Below are 19,062 nucleotides of genomic sequence, written 5' to 3'. Positions count from 1 at the left end.
TACATTTAAGGCATTTGGCAGACGCCCTTATCCAGAGCGTGCTTTCAAGTTACCACCGATGAAGTGATCAGTTCTGGTTCATTAGGACCCCCAACTATGAATACAACCTTTTTATTTACTCTTGTTGTAGATTCTTTAAGTCAGACAATAAGAATGTTACAAGTTAATCTAAATATTCTCTAAAGAGGAAGGTCTTGAGGGGAAGTTCATCCCACCACCGAGGGGCCAAGACGTAGAACAGTCTAGATGAATGTTTTCCTTGTACCTTCAGAGATGGAGGGACCAGGCGAGCAGTACTGACAAATCAAATGATGTTGACAAGAAAAAACATGAATTTGTGTTCATACTGTCTGCAATGAAATGCAATTTTTAAGAAAATGTATTACTTGTTTTTTTCTTTTTTTTAATTCACATTTTCTACCCTGTTCCAACCTTTTCTGATTTGGGTGTGTAGATAATAATGAAGGGCAATCAACTTTACTCATACTCACCCACACTTACTAGGACTGTTTGCCTTTATAATGTATGCTCATAACAGAGGCATGGATTAAAGTTTAATGCCAGTAGTTGTTATCCATGAATTAGCGGCTATCCCTGACTTTCCATTCCTTCTTGGCCATTGCACTATAGTCAACAGATTAGAAAAAAGTTAGACTCTCAATCACTCCTTCACTCTGGACCTGGGACAAAATGCCAGCCTGTTAATGATGGAACTCCATTTATGCAATGTATGTATTGCTGTGGAAGTTCGGAATTATTACTGTCGTTGTTTCACTCTTAGTGACGTAACATTGAACTGTTACTGTAATTGTGTCAGCTGCTTTCACCGCATTTTATGGTACAAAACTGTTGGTTGAGACTGATTTGCGATGATCGTTATAAATTGACGTGTCCTTCAGAACTTCACCATTTGGCCCCTAACCCACGTGAAGGTAAACAACTTTGGTGATACTAGGCATATGGGACATTTTAAGTCTGGGTTAGAGCTGAACATATTTGCCCAAATCTGCTGGAGTTCAAGCTTAATTTCGATCATTTTATATGGATTTGGGTGGGGCTCAGACATGTGCGGTAAATATGTGGTCAGGTAATTGTTTCGATTACAGTGAGAAAGATGTTAAAAGCTAAATGATTAATTAATTGTGTAAAAAAAACTCCTAAATGACTAATTCTTGACAAAAGGCATAAAAGCTGTGTGTGTCAAGCTGGCCTGTCAGGCTTGAGCCTTGTTGTAACTCATTTCTAAGGCCAGATTAAAAGATCTAGTCTGGGTTCCTAAACCAGGGATGTTCCAGACCTGACCATATATCAACACTCAATTAAACAGTGGAAAAGGTTGACCTAGTGACATTTGTTGACACCCTTGTCATTGTTTGTGTGTCTTTCCTTTGTGTTTTGCCTTTCTGTGAACGTTACTAAACACGTGGTGTCTGTGATCAACAGGACTGGACCCTAACTGACCTGAAGTCCCTTTGTGGTCCATTTGTGCACCTGATTGTGTGTACCGTGTTATGACAGGCCTAAAAGCCAACCCAACATGATAAAATCGGGTTGTAAAAATGCACGTGGTACATACAGTACAAGTTAAGATAATGGCAACTAAACATCCTATTTTGAGTTTCAGCCAATCACTGTGCAACGTTATTTGTCACCGCCATGTTATTGGATCCGGTCCTGGGCTGTGCCTGTGTTCCAGTATGTACAAGCAGACATGTAGGTGCATGCTGTACAAGATGGATCTTTATCAGTTCAGCTCACTGCCCCAGTGTTCAGCAGGGAAGTGTCCTTTAGATAAAGATGAACAGTGTGAGTGCCACAATAATAAACAGGTTTGTGTGTGTGTATATACAGTACAGACCAAAAGTTTGGACACACCTTCTCATTCAATGTGTTTTCTTTATTTTCATGACATTTACATTGGTAGATTCTCACTGAAGGCATCAAAACTATGAATGAACACATGTTATGTACTAAACAAAAAGTGGAGACCTGGCCTCCACAGTCACCGGACCTGAACCCAATCCAGATGGTTTGGGGTGAGCTGGACCGCAGAGTGAAGGCAAAGGGGCCAACAAGTGCTAAACACCTCTGGGAACTCCTTCAAGACTGTTGGAAAACCATTTCAGGTGACGACCTCTTCAAGCTCATCGAGAGAATGCCAAGAGTGTGCAAAGCAGTAATCAGAGCAAAGAAACTAGAATATAAAACATGTTTTCAGTTATTTCACCTTTTTTTGTTAAGTACATAACTCCATGTGTTCATTCATAGTTTTGATGCCTCCAGTGAGATCCTACCAATGTAAATGGTCATGAAAATAAAGAAAACACATTGAATGAAGGTGTGTCCAAACTTTTGGCCTGTACTGTGTGTATCTATCTATCTATCTATCTATCTATCTATCTATCTATCTATCTATCTATCTATCTATATATATATATATATATATGTAGTTTGTTGTCTGAGTCTGTCGTCTGTTATGAATTGTGTTTGACTTTTTTAGCTACTGGTTACCAGGTAGGAAGGTGTAGCGTGTCTGTAAGCAGCCTGCCTAAAAGTAGTATTACACTTTACTGCATGTTTTTGCGCTAATGACGACAGCGAGCCGCGGCTGTGACTCGGCGTCCTGACGCGTCGCTCCCACGTCACGGTGCCCGGTTGACGTGGAAGGGCGTATTTATATCCCGCCAGCGAGGCGGAGAACAGAAACCTGCAGCAGCGAAACCACCACCGACGTCCAACATCGTCCCGGACTCCGACAAGGCTACGATGGCGAGAAAAGGTACATCGGCCGTGGGACGCGGGAATTAAGTTAATAAGAACGTCAAGGAACCTTATTTGTGTCGCCCGTGTTCCACTTCAGAGCAGCCCGGCGTGCTGGAGTGCGCGGTCCAGCTGCGTGAAATCGGGGACTTTATCAACTGGAGGTACAAGGTGCTGGACCTGCTGCTGAGGACCTACTCGAAGTCGACCGAGATCAAGTGATCTCATCATCAAGTGATCTCTGCCTGTGCGGAGTTACCGGAGTTGCGAAAGAGCGGGTCTTCCGCGCAGCGTGACGTCGACGCCCGTTTTCCCGCGGCCCGCGCCTCGAGCCACGTGACCCAGGCGACGTCCCCGCAGGTCGCGTCCTGCCAGGCGTGCAGACGTCCGGGCCACACGGACCTGCCGTGCCTCATATCTGCTGTTAATGGATGTGTATAAATGTGTATAAACCTCTGTCACCTTCTTCTTCATAATGGCTCTTGTGTTTTTCTTTTTCTTTTTGTGTTTAGAAATGATTCTATGACTTGCACGCATTTCAGGCACTTAATTCTTCCTTTATTATATGGTAAAAAGCAAGTGTACAAATCAGGATCCCTTTAATTATTACTAGATGTACACGTGACATTGTAATAACAGTTCAGCAGGGCAGAAGTGTACCCCGATTCAAATGGGGTTGTGTTCCCCGAACTTTGCAACTTGCTTAGTTGGACCCTTTCTGTTACACACTGTGTGAATGTGTGTTTTGGGTGCCACTGCAGTAGGAAATTCCTGGCCAAAGGACAGAAAGGGCCCAGCAAAAATTGATAGAAAACATGTTAAAACAAACAAAAATAATCACAAAGAAAGTAAAAGCAGCTAGCATACAATTATAGAGCAACTGATATCGAACAAAAATGCTTTTCATCTGGAACGGAGTTGGATTTTTCAGCTCAGTTCGGTTTAATCGCTGTGGGGTAAAAAGCCTCTGCATCTGTAACAGTGTGACTGGACGCGCACGTCTCCACGTTCGAGAAACTGAAATGAAAAGATGGTCCCAACATGCAAAACCCAGGCAGTCTAAAATAAATGGAAATATACTGAATTTTAACCCAGGTTTGCACACGACAATACACTGTTCTCTATGAGAGATTTATAACCTGTACTTGACTGCTAAATGAGCAAACATGAGGAAAAGCCCATGTTAAGGGATGTGTTCATCAAGGTAATGATCGCTGGGTTGTAGGTGCTGTTTATCACGCACGACTTCTGAACCTTTAGCATGTTATAAATTAGTGTTCGGAAACTATTTCATTGCAACACTGCTTGTCCTGACCACTCCGCATTTCTTCTACTGCTGGTCCACCAAGTTACGGTGCACAGGCAGCCACAGAATATATCAAAATGTCCTTTGGCCATATAGCTTCTGAGGATCCATCTAGTTTCTTTTTGAAAGGGATGGGGGCATTCACAATAAAACTGTGATACTGTACACAAGCGAGGTAGCTGTGCTACTTCAACTACAGAAACGAAGCAAATGATTGGGGAAAAAAAAAAAAAAAAAAACATGCCATAATATATATATATTTTTTTTTTCTCACATGGAACATTAATGCTTACATTTCAGGCTGTTTGGACAATATCAAATAAAATTTCATTCTCACCAGATAAGAACAATTTCCTTCACTGGTGATGAGTGGGCAGGACGCTGTTTTGGGGCTCACTGGCCATACTCGGCACAGCCATACTGACTAATCTGACCAAGTTTCTGAGAATCAAAAGCACCCTGATCAAGCATACATGGAAAAACCTAGATTATGTTGGTTACAGTTATAGCAGAATCTATAGGTCTGAATAATGGCCAAGGCTTTGCGGTTTCAGTTATCTTATTAATAATAGTAAAAACACCCCATTCCATAGAGAAAACTGTGTGGATTTAACTTTGACCCTTCTGCAATCTTAAGTAAGTGTTCAGGGGAGCTGTTATCACACAAGAGCTCATTCTACACAAAGCCTCACAGTGAACTGCAATTATGCTCAATCTACCCGCCCAAGAGTACAGTAGGGGAGGGAAATGGACATCAGACAGGTCAATCCCAAATGAGAAGGAAGATGCAGATTCTCACTAATCGTATCTGTCATTATATTCTTCATTATACATGTTTCACCATTTATCAGCACCGCTACCAAAAAAGGGTCCGGATGTTGGATTCAGTTCCAAGGCCAACAGCGTCTCAAAGGATTGCTTCTGTGAGCGATTCGCATTGTACGCTTGCTTCACTTGGTGAAGGCGGCAACCACTGCCCAGAGCAGCTCATTGGACCCTGACTTGGAGGCCTCCACTTCGGGGTCCAGGTCGAGCAGCAGCCGCACCCTCTTCATGGCCAAGTCATACTGCTCATCCAGCAGCGGTGCAAAAGCGTTTTCCAGCACGTCTGACGAGTGCGCCAGGAAGAGGACGGCTAGCAGGCGCTTGTCCATGCGCTCTGACTGGTTTACCCACTTGTCAAGCACCACCTCTTGGACCTTGCGCACCAGTCGCTGCTTGACGGTGCTGTTTGTGAGCGGATGTGTGGTCATGTCAAAAAGCAGAAAGTTTTGCTTCTCTGTTGTGAGGACGCCCTTCTCCACCAGGTTCTTGGCCAGGCGCTCACGTACGTTGCGTAGCTGATAGTGTAGCTTCAGTGGATTCCATGTTTCCCCTGCAAGACAGAAACAAGATCGGATCAATTTAACAGCAATAGTTTATCCACACTAGAGACCAAGGTTATTATAGTTAACGAAAACGAACGGAAAAACTAAAACTAGAATTGAAAAAGCATTTTTGTTAACTGAAATAAAAATAACAGCGAGAAAAAAAAAGAAAACTAACAAACTGTTTTGTGTGTATACAAAACGAACTTGAACTAATATTATGGCAAAAAAGTCCTTCGTTTTCGTCTTTGTAATAAGCCTTTTGGGTTGAATTAAAATCTATTTACTCCACGGTGCCATTATGGTAACACGTGGTCTGTGACGTCACGTGTCCATAGTCTGTCCGTGACGCCGCCGGCTAGCGTGATGGCTGCAGCGAAAGTCGGAAGAAAGTCCTATTTGGGATTTCTTTGATTATGACAGTGTCAAAAATAAAAGTAAGTGCCTTGTTGTAGAAGCAGGTGATAGAATATGTGGAATACTTCTCAAGCGGAAAACCCCCAGAATCTGAAAGTCCATTTGAAAAGCTCACACAAAAAGGCGAACCAAGAGTACCTGGACAAGCCAGCCTCCCCCGACAGAGAAGTGGTAGCCAGGCAACATGGGAAAGGAATTTGATACGACAGCATCCATAATGGACCGCTTCCACCGCCGACCAAGTAGCTGCTGGCTAGTAAATACGCAGGAACCCCACAGACGAGAAGAAGCATTGGTAAATATGTTTATTAAGACTGGAATGTCTACACGACTGTGTGACTCGATTGCGTTCAGAAAGTTCACCACTTCACTCGAACCAAAATTAAAAACACCCGGAGCTGCAAGAGTCAATAACCTCATCGGAGCTAAGATGGATAAGGCTATTCTGGTGATTTTGATTCAAGCACCTGACAAATAACCTAATTTACCAAAAAAAATAAATAAAAACAAACACTGTAAGTAGTAAAAACTAAACTAAAACTAAACAATTTCAAAACTAATAAAAACTAGTAAATCTGCCTCTAAAAACTGAATTTGAAAATAAAAACAAAACGAAATAAAAACTATAAACTAATGAAAAATCCAAAACTATTACAACTGTGCTAGTGACCAGTAAACTTCAGACACAGTAAAGTGTTCATAGTGTGTAACACACCCGTCTATGAACCAGAAGACAACAAAGTCACAGGTTCAAACCCCACTTAACCCTGAGTGTCGCATTAAAAGCAAATGCAAATATATCTTCCAGCCAGAAGTGACAGAAGACAAATATTCTCGCCTTTTGTGTGAATCTACAGAAACTGAGAAGGCAGAGTTGAAATAACGTTAGTGAACCAATTTCCAAATGGCAAATTCCGAGCTTCTTTGCCTGCTCATATCTCATATCTCAAATGCAGGTGTCTGGGGCCATTAAACCGAATACTAACCACTGAGCAGCTCAATCCAGCTCTGGACCGTCTCCGGGGGCTGAGTCTCTTTGACGTGCTTCAGAGCCTCATCCAACAGCATATCCCCCGTGGGTGTGTCAGATTTGCAAATCACCTGGCAACAAGATTGGATTGTGCACTTTAGTAGAACATACATGCAAGAAGGTTTGCGTGCTGTGCTCTAGAACGTAAAAAAAAAATGCTCTATGACTCTCTCTCTCTGTATTAATTTTATTACTGCAAATGGCAACTTATGGTCATAACTTTATGTATTTCTACCATGACGTAGAATATCTAGCTTCCTTCCACAGGCTATCAGACACCTGAACACCTCAGGGACTGGACTGAGACACAAACACACACACAGCTGTATCTTTGCAGTATTTTTACTTGGTACCTTACCTTACATTACACCTATTTCACTGGTTTAGTGCTGTATGTCTTTGTAGTCTATGTTTGGTTTGCCTAAAATGTTAATGTTGCCCGGCCTGTGTCTCTCACACACACACACACACACACACACACACACACACCACACACACACACAGAGAGAGAGAGAGAGAGAGAGAGAGAGAGAGAGAGACCTCACCTTTCTGGCAAGCAGGCTTTTCCTCCTCACACCACAGGGCTCTAGCTGCAGCCGCCCTCTCAACGCCAGCTCTATAAGCATGCACCCTCGCAGGCCGGAGGAGATGCAGTCGTTCCAAAACGACGTGTAGCCCTGCAGACGGGAGCGCGTCAAGGCCTTTACTTCACACACCTCAGGTAAGACAAGGCGCCGACGTACAGGTCACCCGCCGGCCACAAATTCATTCGATCGTTCGCACTATATGCTTCTGATGAGCCCGTTTTCCACAGCAGGCTACGGCGCGTTACTGTAGCGAACGTGAAATAAACACGCGTCGCCGTGCATATCTGGTAGTAGCCTAGCCTATAAACCAGAAGACCCAGGTTCAAATCCCACTTACTACCATTGTGTCCCTGATCAAGACACTTAACCCTGCGTGTCTCCAGGGGGGGACTGTCCCTGTAACTACTGACTGGAAGTCGCTCTGGATAAGGGCGTCTGATAAATGCTGTAAATGTAAATATGAGCTACAGGTGCCACAGGCAGGGAGATCCCTAATCAAACATTAACGAGCCACGGAGCTAAACGCGCCCCACGCAGGCAACGGGAAGCTACACGTAACCAGCCGCGTCCACATTAGAACTCAGAATTCCCGCAAAGGCCAGCAAACAAGCACCGCGGCTGCCTGGCGCGTCCATAAATAACCCGCAGGAGCGTCCTATAGCGCCGCTTCGGAAAACAAAACGCACGTAAACCGATTAGCCGGAGGACCGACGACTAGCAACCCGGGAGAAAAGCAGTGTTTCCACCTCTCGGTCCTTCAGTCCCAGGAGCAGCACCTCTTCCATCAGCGTCAGCCGCGTTTCTTTGGAGTCCCCTTTATCGTCCTCCTGCTCGTCGACGCGGCGGGACTCGTAGTCGTCGTCCTCCCCGGATCCTCGCTCCTTGTCGGCGGCCGCACTTCTGGAGGCCTCGGTCCGTCTCTGCACCAGGCCCGAGCTCCGCTGCGTTAGGGAAGTCATGGCGAATTACTGTAAATTGATGCCACAACCACTACTGCTGCACGCGCACAAGCTTCGATGTTGTTGTTTTTTTTTTTCTTCTTCTTTTTAGTCATAAGACATCGATCAAATGTTCGTTTAAGCGAAAAATTCGCCGCATCTGTAACTCTGCCCCCTCTTAGAAACACTTCTCGCCGTAGTTTCCTTCAACAATATGGCGGGCGTGACGTCACAGATCGGTCGACTCGGGCGTAGCGCTTCACCAGTATGGAAAGCCACGTGTGCCAAAAGCTCCGAGTGCTAACGGTCCTGGACCGTCATGGCCATTAACCATTGAGCCTTGTGTGTGTTTCTCTGGCGCAGTCTTATTTTATATCTGTGATTTAAAATAATGTTTAAGGTCCCTCTAAAGGCAAAACAATGGTTTTGTGGTGCATCAACTAATGCAGTGGGGCAGTGGTGGCCTAGCGGAAGGGGCCTGGTAATCAGAAGGGTTGCCAGTTCGAATTAATAAATAAAAATAATTACAACATGTCTGTTAAAATCTGTGGGAACTAGACACCTCCAAATAGGAAAATGAAACAAAACGTCACATGAAGTTAAACTAAGTTGTATTAACTTCATTACTGCAAATGGCAACGTATGGTCATAACCTTTTGTATTTCTACCATGATGTAGAATATCTAGTTGTGCAACAGCTCCCTTCCACAGGCCATCAGACCCCTGAACGCTCAGGGACTGGACCAACACACATACACACACACACACACACACACACACACACAGACACAGCTGTATCTTTGCAGTATTTTTACTTGGTACCTTACCTTACATTACACCTATTTCACTGGTTTCGTGCTATATGTCTTTGCAGTCTCCATGTTTGGTTTGCCTAAAATGTTAATGTTGCCTTGCCTGTGTCCCATATTTGCACTTGCATATTTGCTCAGTTTGTCTTCGTCACACACGTGCACTTTACATCAGTCTGTAACTTTGTCTAAATGTTAGATGTATCATTCGGAGAAACGTTGTTTAGTTTCACTGTGTACTGTTTTAACCTGTATGGCAATAAAGCTGACTTGAACTTTAACTTGAACTTTAGATGTTTTGCATTGATAAAAGCTGAATCAATGTTAACTAGACATGCGTATTAAAATGCAAGAAAAAAAAAATATTCCAATAATACCATGTAATATAATAATAATTTTCCTAACAAAAATTATTTTTACATATATTTATTTGATTTGTAAATTCTGACATTTTTCATCTGACATTAAAGGTACTAGTTTATTTTATTTACAAAAATAAATAAAATAGGAGAAATGACATAATAAAAGCTATGTCAAAAATGTTTATTTTGTAGGATTATGTATAGAATTTGCTTTACTTATAACCATAAGAAGGATTTCTGGTGATTTGTTGGACTATGAATTTGCAACACATGCGATCTGACGCATTCCAACTCTAGATGAAGTATGGTGACCTGTGGTTTAACATTTAAACCACAGTTAAAGGTACCACTGAGCAAAGAACCGTCCCCACACACTGCTTCCCAGGGGCTGTCATGGCTGCCCACTGCTCACCAAGGGTGATGGTTAAAAGCAGAGGACCCAGTTCATCGTGTGCTGCAGTGTTTCACAATGACACTTGTCCAGAGGTACCTACATTAGTCTGAAGTATTTTGCATTCTGATGCTGTTTCTCTAGAACCAAGCCTATGAATAGAAATCAGTATAAAATTCTGGTTACAGATAGAATATCTGTCACATTCCTTTTTTAAAGGAATAGGAATAATTACTGACAATAAAATCAGATCATAAAGATCATACTACTCACTGTGGAATATGGTACAATGATAGAATCTTCAGTCCCTGACAAAAGTTTTGTCGCTTATCTATTTTGTAGAAACATCTGCTATTAACCTGACATTTAATTAATCAATGGGTGTTAGAAATAGCTCATATGAAAAGCTAAAACCCTACCAAATGATGTCCTACCCCACACATGTTCAATGATGTTCATGTCTGGTGAATGGGCTGGCCAATCCTGGAGCATTTGATCTTCTTCACCTTCAGGAACTTTGATGTGGAGATGGAAGTATGTGATGGAGCACCATCCTGCAGCAGAATTTGGCCTCTTTTATGGTTGGGAATATAAAAGGATGTAACCCCAGACCATGATTTTTCCACCACCAAACCTCACTGTGTTCTGGGTGAATCTCGGATCCATGCGGGCTCCAGTTGGGAATAAAATGAGCCATCTCTTGTAAAAAAAAATCTTGATTAGAAATATATTTCAGCAGCACTTGAGATATATTTGTACACAAGCGACAAGACTTTATAAGAATAAGATCATTTAGTCTCTCTTACCACTTATGGGTCTGAGTTCCATGGTTGCCTCTGCCCCTTGCATAGTCCAGCCTGTGCACAGGATTCCTTGGTTTATCCTGTATTTGTGCTCTACTTTTACTCGCTTATGTTACATGTCAAACAAGACGTTTGCATTTCCTTGATTTTTTTTAGGGGTAAGATGATTTCTGGTGATTTATGCACTTATTGGGTGAACTCAACAGGTTGCAAAGTCTAATTGTGCCTTTAATAGATGACGCTATAGCATGTTCATAAAAACTGGGTGGTCCCAGTGACTTTAAAGCACGCACCCCTTCTTCTAATCCGACTGTTATCTGTGTTTATTTTACGGCGAGCGAGTAAACGGTACATATCAAGATGCTTACAATCATGAGAACAACTGCACATCTGCAAGCGAATTTGTTGAACTATGTGTGTGTGTGTGTGTGTGTGTGTACCAGGCACACACGGTGATAAGCTCAATGAACAGCTGAATGAATGACTTATTAACCTGACACACACTGATATTTCATAGGGGGTGCATAGGGGGTGTTAATAAAAGCGGGGCCCCTCGGAACCGAGTGGGGCACAGTAAAGAACAGCACAAGGATTCCCGCCCCAAATTCACGTGGAGCGGCGGCTATTACGCGCAAGAGCCCGCGGCGAGCCAGCCATCCTCCTTCCTCCGAGAATAAAATGAGTCCCGCGCCTCGCGTCGGGTCAGTGAACAGGTTCCACCTGCAGCCGAGCGCAGCGTCGCACCCGCGTCCTGCTATTAAACGATGGAGGACTCACGGGAAAGTAAGTGATGGATCACAAGTTTAAAAAAAAAAAAAAAAAAAAAGAATAAGTATTATGGGGTGTGTGTGTGTGGGGGGGGGATTTGTCGTTGAACGAGAAAGCTGGTTGAATGATGGCGACACGACAGTGGTGGAGTAAGAAGGCTTCTGGTTTCTGACCGTGCTACTGCTTTCAAGGCGGCGGGGTCCCGTCGCTGTGCGCCGGGTGCGGACGTCGCATTGAGGACCGCGTCATTGTGCGCGTGTCCCCGGACCTGCGGTGGCACGCGGCGTGTCTGAGGTGCGCGGAGTGCGCGCGCCCGTTACACCGGCACCGGAGCTGCTTCTTCAGGGACGGGAGAGCGCTGTGCAGAGAGGACTACAGCAGGTAGAAATGATGATGATGATGATGATAATAATTCATCTCCTCCTCCTAACACACGCTAATTATTGAAAACGAACTTTACATCAACGCAAAATATGCGGATGTGAAATGCTGTTAAAATCTCCAGGTTGTACGGAATGAGGTGCGGGACATGTCGCGCACGCCTGGAAAGCGACGACTTTGTGATTCGGACCCGCGCCGGCGTCTACCACGTCGCCTGCTTCCGCTGCGAAGCGTGCGGCCGGCGGCTGACGGCGGGAGACAAGTTCGTCCTGCGGAGAGGCTCCGTCCTCTGTTCGGCCGAATGGTGGACCAGCGAGGGAGGGAAGGAGAAGGGACACCTTCACCTGGACTCTTTGTTCAGTTTAGAAGGTATGATATGTATGAAAGCTTGGACAAACCTTCTCATTCAATGTGTTTTCTTTATTTTCATGACCATTTAAATTAATTAAAGTGAAGTGGTTGTCACATGTGATACACAGCAGCACAGCACACGATGCACAGAGTGAAATTTGTCCTCTGCATTTAACCCATCACCCTGAGTGAGCAGTGGGCAGCCATGACAGCCGCCTGGGGAGCAGTGTGTGGGGACGGTGCTTTGCTCAGTGGCACCTCAGTGGCACCTTGGCGGATCGGGAATCGAACCAGCAACCTTCTGATTACAGGGTCGCTTCCTTAACCGCTAGGCCACCACTGCCCCCAATCTACCAACCACTGTTGGTAGATTCTCACTGACGGCATCAAAACTATGAATGAACACGTGGAGTTATGTACTTATGTACAAAAAGTGGAGACCTGGACTCCACAGTCACCGGACCTGAACCCAATGGAGATGGTTTGGGGTGAGCTGGACCGCAGAGTGAAGGCAAAGGGGCCAACAAGTGCTAAACACCTCTGGGAACTCCTTCAAGACTGTTGGAAAACCATTTCAGGTGACGACCTCTTGAAGCTCATCGAGAGAATGCCAAGAGTGTGCAAAGCAGTAATCAGAGCAAAGAAACTAGAATATAAAACATGTTTTCAGTTATTTCACCTTTTTTTTCAGTACATAACTCCACATGTGTTCATTAATGGTTTTGATGCCTTCAGTGAGAATCTACCAATGTAAATGGTCATGAAAATAAAGAAAACACATTGAATGAGAAGGTGTGTCCAAACATTTGGCCTGTACTGTATGTATAGGTATGGATAGACAGGAAATTAAATTAAGACCCAGTGATACTGTAATGGGTAGTGGTGGCCTGGCAGGTAAGGAAGCTGACTGGTAATCAGGAGGTTGCCGGTTCGAATCCCGAACCTCCAGGGTGTCACTGAAGCAACATGCCCACACTGCTCCCCGGGCGCCTTTCATGGCTACACACTGCTCCCTCAGGGGATTTGTTAAATGTGGAGACCACATTTCACTGTGTGCACTGGCTGCTGTGCTGCGGTATGTCACATGTAACAAGTAATCACTTGTCACATCACTAAATCTGTCTCTAGACCACCCACTCCTACAAACCATAGGACACAGTTCCTGGGACAAGTCCATATTTGGTCGTATACTATAAAAAATATAGTTAAAAGAAGCTCTAAAAAGTCATTTTATGGTCCCTTCTTGTCTGACAGAAGACACCAAAAATGTGCCCTGGTCACACGAACGAATCCCTAAAGCAGTGCAGAGAGCCACTCGGGTCAGGACGGTCCTGAGCAAAAAGCAGCTGCACATGCTGCAGACGTGCTACAATGCCAACCCACGGCCCGACGCGCTGGTGAAGGAGCAGCTGGTGGAGATGACGGGTCTGAGCTCCAGAGTGATCAGGGTCTGGTTCCAGAACAAGAGGTGCAAAGACAAGAAGAAGAACGTGCTACAGCAAAAAGACAGCAGCAGCAGGGTGAGACGCCACCAATTTCAAACCTACACTGGGAAAAAAATCATTTCTGTTATTTAATGAGGTCTTTGAAAGTTTGAGAACTTTCAGTGATGGTTTTGTGCTCTAAATGACTTGGAAAAATATTCATTCATGCTTTTATCTTCAGTCGAGTGTTGATTTGTAAAACAGCTCCATCTAATTCAAAATGCAGCCGACAGAGAATCACTCCACTTCCTGAGACAAGTCTTAAGTCTACTTAATAGTCTTGATTTCAAAATTCTGATGCCGGTATAGAAATCATTAAACGGATTGAGACACCTGACCAGCAGCAGATCTGTGAGGTCATCATGGGCTGGAATGGATTTCTGGTAGAACTGGAACGGAACATGTTCCAGGCAGCTCATAGTCGCTATGCTGCATGTCACTGGAATTAACTGGAGACCATCTGATCTCTGGTGTGCCTAAACCCCAGCAATTTTTACACTCAAAACAACAAGCCAGGGGTTGAGATCTTCTTATCTGCTTTTTATATCGAATTTGTTAATTCTTTTTGCCATTTGAGGCATTTGTTAGATTATATTCACAGTTTTTTTTTTTACTTTGCCCATATATGAAGAGTGCTATATAAATAAAATAGGACTGCCAAACTGGAGTTTGAGATGGGCTGAGTTTTAACTTAAACTGTAAAATGTCTTTTTAAAGGATAATGAGTGTGAACATGCTTATTCTTTTATCGAAGAAAGCATTTTTATGGAAGCAAGCAACCAATGCATTTTTAATTAACCACAAGAGAGGATTTTAATCTAAATCTTAGAGTTTAACAGAGGAGCCCCTGATGGCCAGTCCTGGCACTCGGGGCAGTGATGGCCTGCTGAGCCCAAAGCACTTCCAGAGCCATCAGCAATCCTGGAATATCCTAACGGAGCTGACTCTCCAGAAGGACAGGGGGAGCGATTCCTTTCATTCCTTGGTAACTCTGCTGTGCTGTAAACAACATGTTCAGAAAGATCAGAAAAGAAAGTGTGTGACTTGTTTTATTTGTTCGGCAGCTGTTTTTCTCAGGAGGTGAAGTTTCAAACTCAACTGAGATGATAGCACCTCACACCACTTCACAGACACCTGATCTGCTTTCCAGTCCTCTGGAGGTGTGAAGGACCTTGCCGTGACCATCCTTCATTTCAGTTGGCAAAATTACACTGACTATACTAAAGCTTTAACTGGATTTTTTGGTGTAGATTAATTTCGCTGTAACATGTTCACCATTGGATCAGTGGATTATTGGAGTTCACCATTATTAAGTTACAGATTTGGAAGGACCTCATTATTTTAATCATTGTATTTGCTTCTTGAATGTTTAATAAAATGTATTGTTGTTGTGACAAAATTGTGAAAATTAATTTTCCAATCTTTAATTATTATATTTAAACAAAATACATTTAGTGTTGCTTTGTGTTTGAAACTTTATTGATATATATATATATATATTTATTTCTGAATTTGTCTTAAATTTGTTTAAATGCATAGAAATCTTTAAATTGCAAAATTGTGAATAAATATTTAATTTTAATATTTTATTGATGGATTGTTTATAAAATATACTGAATTTTGGAAAGAAAATCTGAAAATAAAGCAGAAATCCATCTTATTTTCTATCTGCCTGTCACCTTTTTTGAGCACACTTATGATTGTTAGCTATTTAAGATTTTCCTCCCATTGTCCATTTACAACAACTCTGGAATTAATGCCTGTCTTTGCTTGTATTTGAGAGGGAAACAGCAAAATATGACTAATTCCATACCCAACAGGATAATGATAACACATATTATATATCCAAGCAAACACTGCAACGAAATGCAAAGTAATCATGGTGACTTCTGCATGACCCATTAGTTAATATTTCTATATATACTGGAGGAAAGACATAATTAAATTGCCTTTTACATGTACGTGTAAAAAGTGCTATATATTCCTTTTTTCTTATATTTAGTAATAGTAGTATTATTAACAACGTGTGTGTGTGTGTGTGTGTGTGTGTGTATATATATATATATATTGCATGTTCTCCATTTAAAAATGCTCTTAATATAGAGCTAGGTTTAATAGAGATTAATAGAGCAGACCTTAATAAACAAGTTAATCAATAATTAATCAAACAAACAAATTCAGTTTATGGTGATACCATAATTTGTATTACTTTAACCAAAATAATACATAACAGAAGCATATTCAGTAGATTTTGATGTGAATAATAAAACCTTTGCATGTGATTAATATTCCAATTTTCCAGTTTTTTCCAGTTCTCATTATTTGCCACTATCCTTTCTTGTCCTGTTCTCTTTATGTTATTTTTGTAAAAGGGTACAGGTTGTTTGACCAGGGAGCCCAATCTAAGGCCAAGATAAGATTCAGAAGGGTGGAGCTCACATCACTGTCACACTTTGGCAGGACTGGCTTTAGTTTATCTGAATGTTATTTGCAGAAGAAACACTGACATTTCTAAAATTCCAGACTTGGTTCAAAACCAGTTACCTTACTTCACCCAGTTGTACCCACACACAGAGCACAAAGCGTGAATGAACACCGGGCAAATACAAGCAGAGTGAAATGTTATCAGGGAGCAGCCTATCATGTTACCACTTCAGACGCTTCTGTTATCTAGTGCATGGTGAGCCCTATGCCGAACAGGTCCGCTGATATTTGAAAGAGAAAAAATAGTTTTGTTCCTTTGGAAATATGTCAGTTCAGTCCTTCCACCCCTACTTCAAATCTTTCATGATAAGAATTGTTGCTAGATTACATTTATTTGTAATCTAGCAACATGCTTTGAAGCTGAAATTTTTATCAGTGGACAGGAATATTAATCGTGAAATTAATGTATTTGGGAACATGTGCAAACGAATGTACTGATATGAACATTTCAGTATTATTAATTAGTCTGACATTGTCAGATCTGTGTGCACCTGTATCCTGTAAAAATGTCCAAGCCAATAGCAAGCCCTACAAGAAAATCTGCAAGCAGATGTGTTCTGTGCTCTTTGTTGATCATTTAAATGCAATTGTGCCATCTCCAGTGTGAATGCATTAGAAAGAGACATCTTGTGCCTGAACATGCTACTTTAAGTGTGAGGTCTACCCCCTTTCTGTCCCCCGCATTCAGCTTTTTGTGCAGCAGATCAAATAAACGACCAGATCCAGCTCTTAAGAACATTTCATCGCCTGCGAGGAGATCTGAATTAATACATCAAACATTCGCTTTCCTCTCACCTCCTCTCTGCTTTCATCTTGTGCCCTGTGTTGGGGGATGGGGGAGTAGGTGAATAGGTTGGGTTGTGAAGTTTAGTGAAAAGCAGGTAAAATGCAGAGGGTTCACACAATTAGCTGCCCTTTTGATTGAGTGAAGAGTTCATTAAACAGGTTTTTATGGCCAGCATGTGTTGATGAACAGGATTTCCATAGAAATGGGTGAACAGAGGTCTACCAGAGTCTGTCCACTGTTTAAAAACGCAAAAGCACTGCCTGTAAGGTGGGTCATGTGCCAAAGTCGCTGCTTTAACTGACCAATCATACTGTTAACTGTTCTGAGAACACAACTGGGTTGGAACAAGGGTGTGCAACCATAAAATCGCATGTGTAAATCTGCGATGGCATATGGGGCAGACCACACACAAATTCACACCTACAGACAATTTAAAACCACCGAATCAGCTAATGTACATGCCGTTTTTGTACAACCGGAGAACACGGAGGAAACTCGCACCAACACGGGGAGAGCATGCAAACTCCTGGAGGTGTGAGACAACAATGCTGCTTGCCACAGATTACTCATTTAAACATTTTCAATATAGCAAAGTTTTGAATTCACTATAAGGAAAGGCAATATGAATTACATTAAATTCTGCACTAACCTAATAAATCAGGAATCTGTGTTACTACCTTTTAATAATGCAGCAGCTACATGCATGGATTAAATGGAAGGATTTCCAGGATTTTCAGAGAATGCACTGATTGTATTTTGAAAAATAAGACACAATGCATACAGGCCTTCATCCAATTAATGATCAGCCTTTCTTTAACCTTTAGAACACTTCACAATCCAGCAACACAGAGCAGGAACCTTTTTTATTGCATGTCAAAGGCTGTTGTATGAAGAAAGGCTGAGGGCATCAGGCACGGCTCCAAGGGATGGGGCCAACAACTCTTCATCTCCTACAAAAGAAGAGGCACTTCAGGATGTGAATAGATGGTAATGAGACAGAGAAGGTGGATGCTTGTAAGAAGCACATCTATTAAAATGAAAGTATAGCACTTAGTATGCTTTCATTGGCCATTCATTTAGGCTAATATGTGATGTACTATATATAGCAAGCAAAATGGTAATGGTGAATGGTAATAATAATAACCACATACAGTATACAGCATATTTTCCACAAAATATATTAAACATCATGACATGATGTACAGTTTCACGAAAAGAATAAGAGTTTTGTTCAGTGAGATAAATATTCTACATCTGAAAGTGAAGCGATTGTCATTGTGAACACTGCAGCGCATCACACGGAGTCACAGTGAAAAGTGTCCTCTGCTTTTAACCATCACCCTTGGTAAGCAGTGGGCAGCCATGAAAGGCGCCCGGGGAGCAGTGTGTGGGGACGGTGCTTTGTTCAGTGGCACCTCAGTGGCACTTTGACGGTTCGGGATTTGAACTCAAAACCCTCCGATTACTGGGCCGCTTCCTTACCCTATACTGCCCCACAGAGATGTTATAGAGAAGATCCTCTCAGTATTAAATAAGAACTTTGTCTCAAATGTATGGCGATACCTGTAAAGGTTTACCTTTCAGTGATTAAGATATTGAGTCTCCTCCATGGCTTGGCTTGCCTGAGACTAACGAGAAGGGAGTGGTTATTGTCTACTGGGTAGTAAGACCCACTACAACCCGGATGACTCCAAAGGGGGACTATCCTTGTAAAAAAAATAATGAATAATAGAATGAATAATAATATAAAAAATAATAAAAAGAATAATGAATAATATAATTTTTGGGCTAAATTGAATTTTGAGACCCAGGTTCACCAGTACACCTCCACTAGGTGGCAGCAATGGAGCTGTGAAAAAAGGTCTCTTCAGCATCGGAAATTCTTCTTCTTGAGATCGCTGCTTGGTGTCATGACAAGATCACTCCATTGCCTTTTTACTGAGAGCAAGAAAGAGAATTCCCATCATGCACTGACATTCAAGTAGAAAAAAATAAACAAGTAGCAATGTGTATCAGACACATGGCCTCGAAGTCCCA

At 42.5% G+C, this 19,062-nt stretch overlaps 2 protein-coding genes across 2 annotated transcripts; one reads left to right on the top strand and one right to left on the bottom strand.

Annotated features, from left to right (window-relative positions):
* Window positions 1-3,296: 3,296 nt before the first annotated feature.
* Window positions 3,297-8,635, bottom strand: golph3b (golgi phosphoprotein 3b). The gene is made up of 4 exons (XM_028974726.1): window positions 8,214-8,635; window positions 7,426-7,557; window positions 6,837-6,951; window positions 3,297-5,441 (listed from the first exon to the last, which is right to left on the bottom strand). Exons 1-4 carry the CDS (start codon window positions 8,424-8,426, stop codon window positions 5,017-5,019), a joined length of 885 nt encoding a protein of 294 aa, XP_028830559.1. The 5' UTR covers window positions 8,427-8,635; the 3' UTR covers window positions 3,297-5,016.
* A 2,850-nt stretch (window positions 8,636-11,485) lies between these two features.
* Window positions 11,486-15,081, top strand: isl1b (ISL LIM homeobox 1b). Its single transcript, XM_028974725.1, has 6 exons — window positions 11,486-11,553; window positions 11,730-11,919; window positions 12,044-12,288; window positions 13,525-13,790; window positions 14,584-14,739; window positions 14,819-15,081. Exons 1-6 carry the CDS (start codon window positions 11,535-11,537, stop codon window positions 14,918-14,920), a joined length of 978 nt encoding a protein of 325 aa, XP_028830558.1. The 5' UTR covers window positions 11,486-11,534; the 3' UTR covers window positions 14,921-15,081.
* Window positions 15,082-19,062: the final 3,981 nt, after the last annotated feature.

The sequence above is a fragment of the Denticeps clupeoides genome, chromosome 3, assembly GCF_900700375.1.
Source record: "Denticeps clupeoides chromosome 3, fDenClu1.1, whole genome shotgun sequence".
Classification (NCBI taxonomy): Eukaryota; Metazoa; Chordata; class Actinopteri; order Clupeiformes; family Denticipitidae; genus Denticeps; species Denticeps clupeoides.
Note: the sequence above shows the minus strand (reverse complement) of the source record. Positions and strands in the feature narration are given on the sequence as shown.

What these genes read in the sequence shown, in the direction of transcription:
- golph3b (XM_028974726.1), bottom strand. Translation starts at nt 8,426, where the DNA reads ATGACTTCCCTAACGCAGCGGAGCTCGGGCCTGGTGCAGAGACGGACC. An exon ending in TGGGACTGAAGGACCGAGAG is followed by an intron (nt 7,558 to 8,213) that starts GTGGAAACACTG and finishes TCCCGTCTGCAG; the next exon opens with GGCTACACGTCGTTTTGGAA. An exon ending in CTGGATTGAGCTGCTCAGTG is followed by an intron (nt 5,442 to 6,836) that starts GTTAGTATTCGG and finishes TCTGTCTTGCAG; the next exon opens with GGGAAACATGGAATCCACTG.
- isl1b (XM_028974725.1), top strand. An exon ending in TGCAGAGAGGACTACAGCAG is followed by an intron (nt 11,920 to 12,043) that starts GTAGAAATGATG and finishes TAAAATCTCCAG; the next exon opens with GTTGTACGGAATGAGGTGCG. An exon ending in CTCTTTGTTCAGTTTAGAAG is followed by an intron (nt 12,289 to 13,524) that starts GTATGATATGTA and finishes CTTGTCTGACAG; the next exon opens with AAGACACCAAAAATGTGCCC.